This window comes from Temnothorax americanus, unplaced genomic scaffold (assembly GCF_048541705.1).
Source record: "Temnothorax americanus isolate GAGA-0224 unplaced genomic scaffold, ASM4854170v1 Scaffold36, whole genome shotgun sequence".
NCBI lineage: Eukaryota > Metazoa > Arthropoda > Insecta > Hymenoptera > Formicidae > Temnothorax > Temnothorax americanus.
This window is the reverse complement of record NW_027509505.1, coordinates 197,735-207,503: the sequence shown is the minus strand read 5'-3', so window position 1 is coordinate 207,503 and position 9,769 is coordinate 197,735. Positions and strand designations below refer to the sequence as shown.

The following is a 9,769-nucleotide window of genomic DNA, read 5'->3' as shown; positions in this document are numbered from 1 at the left end:
ACTCCGAATATCACACTTTATTTCTGACACGCGTCGCAACGAACGCCGCGTTCGGCGAGGAGGGGATTATTTATACACCGCCCGGCAATCAATTACGACGCGATAATCGAGCGATGCAAAATTTACGGTTGCAATGCTTTTATATGTACGTTTCAAAAAGCTCGATCGCCGGTATTCATATATATATATATACTCGCGAATTACGGAGATACGTTTATTACGTTACCTCGTAAATTGTTATAATTATTTTTAAATTATTTATCGCGTGTGGACGAGTGCGAGAGAGCGTCTCGTTTCCCGGACGATTCTCCGGTAGCCTCGATCTGTCCGTTGGACCGAGTGTGTGTATATATATACGGGCTCGAGAACGCGCGGCAGGTAATTTATCTGATGTGATCGATGGCCGGGTGGATGTCACGACGCCGCGACTAGCCTTCATCGTCGGGATAGGCATCTCGGAATATAGTAACGGAATGCCACGCGCTCAGTATTAATGGTCCATGTGTGTAACACGGAGAATTTCGGTATATATCGGCGTTCTCTCCCCGGCCGGCGCGGCGTGAGCGGCGTCTGCATTAACGGAAGTGGCGCGTCGTCGGCGCAGGGCTGATCGATATACGGCTTATACGACCGCTGGCACATTTTGCATCGGTCAATCGCGTTTTGTATAAAAAGTGGATCGGCGCTACGTTATTTAAATGTTTTTCCATAAAGACGTCAACATCGAATTAAACTGAACGTATCTGTTTGCAGGTATCTCTCTTTCGTCGTCCTTCCCGTCGTACGTGGGGTCTTCCCGAGTCTTCCGTCGATTCTGCGAGTCCGGCAAGGTATTTATTAGAAGCGACGCGCACCTTTTTGTATTCAAACCGACGCAAATTTTTTAGTGTGAAGAATATGAGATACGTATACTTTTGCCGGATGCTATAAATGTCAAGGTTTAAAGAGATGGAACATCGCGCTTGGCGGGACAAATTCGCTTTTTCCGTTATATTTTGGCATTTATCGCCGAAAAATGATTTCAGTCGTTGAAATTTGATGGTTCACACCTTTTAAATCTCTGCCAGCGTTTATGAAATAAATATTCGTGCGTGTCTCACATTTTTCGATGTTGCGTAAATCTACATTGGCTTCGACGAAAAATGCTTTGAAAGAACGTACTAAAAATGTATACGTTCTATGCGAGTTATTGTAACGTTTCGCGCTTTCAACATTTAACACGATCGATTAACGTGTAAACGCCGGTATGGCGGAATTCGCGCATGAAAAACGGTTTGACGGATTATACGTGTCTCTGGAAAGATTATTCGATATCTCGTGAGCGTTTTTCACAGGACGTTTCAATTAGTCGTGAACTCGATGGTGGACACACCATCCTCGTGACATAAATCGGCTTGCATTATCGCCGCAAATAATTGTATCGATTCCGGCGGAGATAGGCGGCCTCGGTGATATCCGGAAAACGTTTGGACTAGTGAATACGTCATTTAACAACAATTTGATAAATGTTTCGTATACGCGCGCCGAGTTGCGTCCGCACTCGTGCACGCGTATCGCGAGTATCATGCTCCGCGCGTTCATTTTTTTTTTTTTACTGTTACGCATTGTATGTACATACACAGGCTCGGTTCCCCCTGCCTCCTTTCCGCCCCCTCGTTTTCTTCTTTCGTCGTTCCCTTTCACGATCGCGACTGCAGACCGTGAGTCAGCGATACTTGAAGCCCGCGATCTCCGACCCTAAACCGTTTCCAGAGCGGATGCTGTTCTTTTTTATTTTTTTTCTTTCTATAAAAAGTTCATTCATGCGTCTCACGCTTCGCATCGCGCGATACCGTTTGTCCCGTGCTATACGCTGATTACAACGATCGTAAACTCATCAGTGGAATTGTTGCTATTTAACGGGCTCGCGATTCAATTTCGCTTCGAGTTACGTATCAATTACGAGTAATTGCGAGATAAAATTTTCAAACAACGAGTATTTCAGTGTACTTGAGTTTCAAACCACACCACGATGTATAAAAAGAAGTCGTGTTGGTTTCACAATACGTTATGTCAAAGGCTATAAACTGGCCGCGTGCGGTAATCGTTATTGATAAAGACATTATATTACCTGTACGTGGGCATAGACACGATATGCGAGTTAGTAAAACGCATGGCACCGAAGTTCTCTACGACAACGTTTCAGTATTTTCAGAATGTTCTTTTTTTTTTTTTTAAAGCGACGGGTCTTATTATTTCCGATACAACAGTGCCGTTGTTTGCCGTGGAATAAAGAGCTTACAGCAATGTATGACAGCGGTATGCGCCTCGATGTCCAAAGAGCGAACGTCGTTTGCTACCGTGCACGATGCATTTCTTATTGATAACTATGAAGCATGAAAGACTATTTATAACCAGGCCTAATGAAATCGCTCTACATCGAACTGACGTCGTTGACGAAGCAATTGGATCCTAGAGATGAATCGATACCGCGAATTTTCCTCCGTATTTAGAATCTGATCATCGGCACGTATAAATATAATTAATGCTTAATCGCATTATAAAATAGCTGAGTAGTCTACGCGTCAAGAAATAATTTTTCATAGGAAAATAATCAACAAAATAATCACACTAGCTACTTTAAAAAAATTTTTTTATAACTTGAAATATGTTACAAAATATTTATAACGAAAGAATAATATAACAACGCTGATAATTTTCGAAAAGAACTTTTCGAAAAGATCAGATAGAATTTCCATTCAAAAGCTTCTCCGTAAAATTTATGGAGATCTGAATACACGTAACATGCATACATACGTGCTTTTATCATCATATATCATACAAATTTGTGTCGGATATATTTCTTCTTAAACCTTCTTTATAATTTTAGCTGTTCTCGGTCTGAATAAAATATTTGAGTTATTCAATTTTTAGACCTTTCAACAAACGTATATAACAAGAGAAACATGTACATCTTATTTTGCTTAAGAAATTTACGATAATCATGGAGCGAGAGCGTAGTTCTCTCGTTTCTTCAGTAGTACGAGTCAGTAACGCAACTCGCTATTTACGCGTCGCGCGCAAGCGGAATTTACTACTTATTGAGTACGCGCCGCGCCGTAACGCGGCGTAACTACTTGCTTCGCGACGCGTCGCATCGTCCATGTATATCAACGAATCTTTACAAATCCGTTCACCGGACTTGAATGGGAAGCAGATTGCAAAATTAATTAAAGATCTAGTATCTTTATGACAATGTGCAAAATTTTCTTATCGCGACGTTACAATCGGCGATAGTGGTATAACGTTGTTCCGCGATGGCATTTACAGAGAGAGTCCGAATACCAGACGTTGCGTGTGCCACGGCTCGTTCAACCCCGCATTTACGACCCTTTCTCACGCTAACGAGACAACAGTTTACACAGGCATCCTAATGAACCAATTTTCCATCTGAAATACTTACGCGCGGGATATCATGAATTTAGCTAATTTTGGGAAAGCCTGCGGGGGCGCGCTGTAACGTATTATTCGTTCTGGCAACCGCGCGTGTTATTTGTAGAATAAAATTATTTCGGGCACGTATTATTGGGAATATGGATCAGTAAGTTTTTGTTCGTTACGGGCGCATAAATTCAATCGTGCTGTCGGCATGCAACGATTTCGGTCTTCTTTTTATAGCCTTTCGTGATGGCGACGGGATAACGTTTGTTCGAAGTAACTGGAGAGATCGCCATCGCGTCTCGTAAAGTAATCACGGATGACGGTGTAGGCAGCTGTTATCGGAATTAGGCATCTTACAGCGAGACTAATCTCCTCCCTCTCTCTCTCTCTCTCTCTCTCTCTCTCTCTTAATATTAGTGTGCGAAAACGAGTCTCGCCCCGTTTGCGACGTGCATTCGCTCCGGAAATTCGAGCGAAACCCGACAGCAACGCTAATTAGGATCACTTAGCTTGCACGGGTGCGAGGCTGGGATCGACCCAACTTCCAACAGGTAAATTCAGTCCTCTCACGTTATAAAAAACACGCGCGGCCGAGTGCGTTTTACGCGATGTAATTTCGAAAAAATCTACGAGGCGAACCCCGCCGGGCATTTTAAATATTTACTCGAGGAATTTTCGACCGCATAAAAAGTAACGTTCAAGCGTCGTGCAAATCGGGGATACGGATGAGGGTATTCAACTCCCCTCGAACTCCGAAATGATCGCTCGCGAAGCGGGCCGGGTCCGCAACGATTTCCGAAGACGTTGCACCCCCTGAAAACGAGCGAACGCATCGTCGAAAAATAAGGCAGCTAGCTCCGCTGGCGGTGGCGAGGAGAAGAAGGTAGGACCACGGGGGACCGATGCGAGTGGCTCGCACCCCCGAGAGGGGGTGGCTCGCGGTGGCGAGGTTCACGGTGGTCTCGCCACCGAGCAGCACGTCGGACGGCTCCGACGTCGCTCGGATCTGGCCGGCTTTATCAGCGCCGGCGCTGTCACCCCTTTGACGTAGCAAAATGGCGGCGGCGTGTCGGAGGCGTCTCCGTTCGCACAGTGCTCGACGTCGCGCAGTCCGCGTATGTTCGCAATAACGTTCCAGCGGGACACAACGTCGGCGTCGGCGACAGATCGAGCGGCCAACCGCGCACGCGAACGCGGCGTACCGCGCTCCGATTACGCGCGTGCGACACGGTTCCACCCTCCGGTGACGCTGCACGTCGCTGACGCACGTTACTACTACCCTCCCTCCCCCCGTGTATACGGCGGAGCGAAGTCGAGTGCACAGCGTGCGGGTTACGCGGCCGCGGTCGACACGAAAACGGCGTGAAGAGCAAGAGCCAGCGAGCGAGGGGGGAGGAGAAAGGAAACGAGAGAGAGAACGGTATTCTGTGTATACGTGAGAGATATTCTCGAAGAGTGACGCCGCGTGCTTCCTCCGATCTTCTTCGTCCCTTCGTCCCCTTCTCCTTCTCCTTTTTTCTCTCTCTCTCTCTCTCTCTCTCTCTCTCTCTCTCTCTCTCTCTCTCTCACTATCCATCCATTGCTCCGAGTTCGGTCCCGGAGCGCGCGGTTTTCGCTAGTTTCTCTCCCTATTTTTTTCCCTCCGTTCTCTCCTATTTTCTCTTCTTGCTCTCTTCGTCTCTCTCTCTCTCTCTCTGTCTTACGTGCCCGGCGCTCTTTCACTGCACCGTGGTGAAATGCGCGTGACCGGTCGCGCCTCGGAACGACGGCGACGACGTGTCTGGCGGCGTCGGTGGTGCACGTTCCCCTGACGAGCACGAGAGACGCGCGACGGCGGCGACTCGACACGTCCCCCGCGGTCCTAGCTACTATGATAATAACGAGAGGCACGGTGACGACGGCGGCGGCGGCGACGACGGTGGCACGGTGGCCGCTACTCCTGAAGCGAGAGACGCTCGGTCGAGCTTACCACAACGTCGGTGGAAAACGGCGATCAACGACGGACCTACATAGCGACGCTGTCTCGGCGATGTTGTCTCGCCACTGCGGCCGTCGCGTGGTACATGAGAACGACAACAACAGCAATTTGATCGAGCCGCAGCGGATCAACGGTGGCTGTACAGCGATCGCGTCGGTGTTGCAGTATCACTATTATTGCCAGCGTATCGCTATTATTGGCATCGTAGCCTCATCGCTCGCCGACGACGACGTCCGCGAGGACGATTTGACAGCGGCACGAGTCCCGAGGAAGCGGAGCGACGCGGACGCGAACTGCAGTAGCGAGGCAGCGAGCAGCGACGATCGTTTTCTCAACCGCCGGAACGGACTTCTGCATTGTTGCGCGTGACCAAGAGCCTCGCTATTGCTAGCCGAATCGACGGCGTATAGAGAGTAGAGTATGATTAACGAGGCGAACGTGTAGACGTTAATCTGCCAAGCCGACCTCTCTCGCGACGCGACGCCGTAAACGACCGATAGCGAGTCAATCGGTGGTAATAACGCTTACAACAGTCATTCCCCGCGCCGATCGATCGTCATCGCGCGCCGGTATACAGAGAAAACAGTGTTACAGGCGAGCACCTAGGAACTCGCGTCACGTACGGTCATCGGCCAGTGTATACACCGGGAGGGGGAGGGTCGGAGGTGGTGGACCAGGGTATAGGAGCGACGGGGAGGAGAAGGAGCCAGGTATCGCCGATCCAGATAAGCCGTTGTATCGCGATAAGGATGGACGCTTAGCCGCGGCTGCGGCGGTCAACCTGTGACAGACTGTAAACAGGATTTTTGCTAAGAAGAAGAGAAAAATAAAGAAGGAGCAAACGTATTCGGGATATCCGTTGACCTTACTCTTCAAGCTTTTGATTCGCGCGTAACCAGCGTGTACTCTGTGACCATAAACACGTATTTCACACACACATATACACACACGCGCGCGCGTGCGCGCGCACACACACACACACATATACATATACGTGTATACCTATGTACATACGTGTAGACGCGACACGTATATCGCGTTTATATATTGTATGTGATAGAGACGCATAGTGAGAGCAAAGAGCAAGGAGATAAAGAGCACGGAAGACAGAGAAAAAGAAAGACAAAAAGAGGGAGAGAGAGAGAGAGAGGAGAGAGAGAAAGAAAAAGAGGGAAAAAAAGGATTATTAGTGCAGGCGTGCGAAGGATATTAGCCTGCGTATCGTATACGAGACAGTGTATCTATATGCGCATGCGAACCGGCGTGTTTCATCGTAAAGCAGCGTAACTTTCGTACGGATCTCTACATTGCCGTATTGAGTGCACCGCTTGGCAAATTGAGAGACAACTCGAGAGATTGAGCCAAGCAAAACGGGGGATCCTCAGACAATGTCGCTGCTCAGCGTAACGGGTGAGTCGCTCTCTCGTTTAGCTTTCCTCGAAAAACTTATGATTTATATTAAACTCCCGGCGCGCGCGATATAGTTATCGAAATTAATTAATGAAACATCTGCCGGTAGATTTGTAATTGTACTGCAGCGAAGCAGCCTGAGCCTCGTTAAATCCTCTCGAGCTTAAGGTTCTTTGAAAGATCTTGAAATTATTATCATGATTTTTTATATTTATAGCTGTTAGTTACAAATTCCACCGCTCTTTAAAAATTGGTTCCTTTATCTTTAAATAATTATTTCAAGTAACACATATTTAATAGAAAAGAAAAGGTTGAACGAATCGTTAAACTTGTATGTTAGAAGGCAGACGCGATTGAGAATCGCATCGAAGCTTGTCGTTAAAAGCTTCACGGTTTGGCGTCAGCGAAACATGCGATACAGCGCTATTAAATTCCCGTGCAAAAAGCGGCGGCTGGCTGGAAATAGTTTCGACTTCTTTACGAGCTTTTCGTCGCAGATAAAAACTCCTTTCTTGGTTGAAAAAGTTGAAAGAGGATTTTCCGACCTTTTCCGGATTTGCGTGTTGCGCGGAGGGGAAGAGAAATCCCGGAAGTATACCGCGTGATATCGGTCGTTACTGCGCCATGAGGTGGACGTATGTGAGAGGGCCGAGTTATAAGCGTGACGCGTGATGTAATTAGTGCTAATGAAATCGCTAATCGCGTTAATTGGAGATGCGGCCCGCGATGGCATGTCGCTGCGACGACGCCGACGCGGGCATTAAGTATTGTGAAAAAGTTGTCGCTTGCATTTCTCGCCGCGCTATTCTCACCGGACGAGGTGGTGCGACTGTGCAACTGCGCGATGCACTTAATTTTCAGCGATACCGTAGAGAAATTACAATGCCGCGCGCTGGATTATAATCTATAGCGGCACTATATAGGACGTGATACTGTTGCGCGATACGCAAATCGATCGTATACCTGCCTTTACCGTTATCGCACATCTCTCGTTCTCATTGTCTCGTGCGTATCGCGCTCGATTATCGACTTAGGAACGTGATTTATACAGCGTCTTGCATCTCGCGGATACATGTACGCACATGCACACACACACCGTCGAATACGGTCATACGTACGTAGAATCGATATCGAAACGTCATGCGATAGCTGTACGTAACTGTAACTTGATTTTATGATGGATGCAGGACGGTTATATCCCATCATAACTTAATACCGCCACGGATATCTGCTGTTCTAGGCGGAAAATATAGGCGCGGCTGGCCAAGAAATATGATCGCGCATAAAGCGATTTCGAAAGCGGAAGCTCACTGTTCCGCGAATAGCTGCGCGCGCGATACTGAAATCTGACTTGACGTTGCGAAATAATCCAGTGCTCGCGGAAGAATCGCTCGAGAGAAGATACGTAATACAAATTTCGTGCATTTTTACGCGTATCGTTCTCGTACATTTTCCGAGTATGAAAAGATAGATAGCCGTAAGAATTATATTAACGTCTAGCGCTTCGCGAATGTCCTATAATTTCGCTATGCGTCTTACTCACGCGTTACGTCCGAGATTAAACGATTAAAAACGTGGACAATTGTCGGCATAGGATTTTCTCATGTGTCCGATTATTAATAATCGCATTGTTAGTTTTAAAGGATGTCGATATTTCGTCAAATGGATGTCGTGTCGCGCACTCTCGAACGCTTTCTCGTTCGATATTTTTTCCCGGCAGGTCTAAAACTCGACGGGCAAAATAGTTTTGCGTTACTTTACGATGTATCTTTCCCGATGTTACACGCCACGGCCTTTAACATGCATTGTTCCCGCATGGAACTAGATGGAAATATTTCCTCTGTCGAGTTTCTACTTTCTCCCATATACTTTGCATAGGCGAGTGTTCGGCTGAGATAGCTGACGTCTAGGCGAGAGGATCGTTCGAGTGGAGTGGGCCCAGAGAGATATATCGGTTGACAATAACGAGAAATAATGCTCGGCGTTGTCTCGTCTCGCCATCCTCATCCCGCGTGTATTCATAAATATCGCCATCGCCGTCGACGGCGTGGCGCAGCGATGCGCAATATACCTGCGTCGTATATATGTATACGACACGACAGTAAGGCAAGCAGGAACAACCACATGACTCAGGTGTGCTCAGATGGCTTCCTCCCCAGGCCTGTGTATACATATACACGACACGCCTAACCCGTATATCAGGGCGCGCGAGCGAATGAGGCTCGTCCATGACTATGAGACACGGAGAGCATAGTGCAACGGTTGACCCCGGGTACGCGGGGTCATTCCCTTCTTCAGCTACCGCCGCTTTGACCCCACTCGCCGCCCGCCACCGCCACCCCCTACCCTCTCTTTTTTGCCATCCCCCTCCCGCCTCTCTGCCTCTGCTACCTATACCGCCGCCCTTTTCGTCCTCTGCCTTCGTCTTCCTAACCGCGACCCCCGCTGCTATCGCAACCACCACGCGATTCACCTCGTCTCCCCTTCTCTCTCACTTACCCTGCTCGTCGGGTAAGCGACGAGCAGCGATGTATCTACCAGGTGGTACGACCTATGTAAACCCTCCGGTATATACTGCCGGGTCGAGCCAGCTTGGATTTTCCCGCTGTCCGTGAGTTAAGGGACGAAGCCGACGAAGTTAAGCACAGAAAACCGGTGTTATACATCGTAGCGATTGTTGTTCGCCAACGTGCTTCCCGCGCTTTCGGAAGACGAGCGGATCACAAAGAACCCTGAGCGACGTATCGTTAGGAAAAGGGCGGCAATTTGCGTGCGGAAACAGCGATCGGACTTAAACCGCCGTTGGCTGTGATTAAAGTCAGCTTGCGCTTTGCATAATACGGTTGAGTTATCTCTCCTTAGTTTTAGATTCAGATCCTCGGTGGTTTGATTAAAACAATTCGTTCGTTCCGGAGTTATCTTTGGAGGATAAACAGTCTTGGAGTATTCGCAAGTATTCGA

General features: G+C 48.1%; 1 protein-coding gene across 1 annotated transcript in view; it reads left to right on the top strand.

The window, feature by feature from the left end:
- Window positions 1-5,766: 5,766 nt before the first annotated feature.
- Window positions 5,767-9,769, top strand: part of LOC143901765 (uncharacterized) — a 52,207-nt gene continuing 48,204 nt past the window's right edge. The window contains exon 1 of the mRNA XM_077414302.1: window positions 5,767-6,808. Within this exon, the coding sequence (XP_077270428.1) occupies window positions 6,787-6,808 (22 nt within the window). The 5' untranslated portion in view covers window positions 5,767-6,786. The remainder of the gene's footprint in view (window positions 6,809-9,769) is intronic.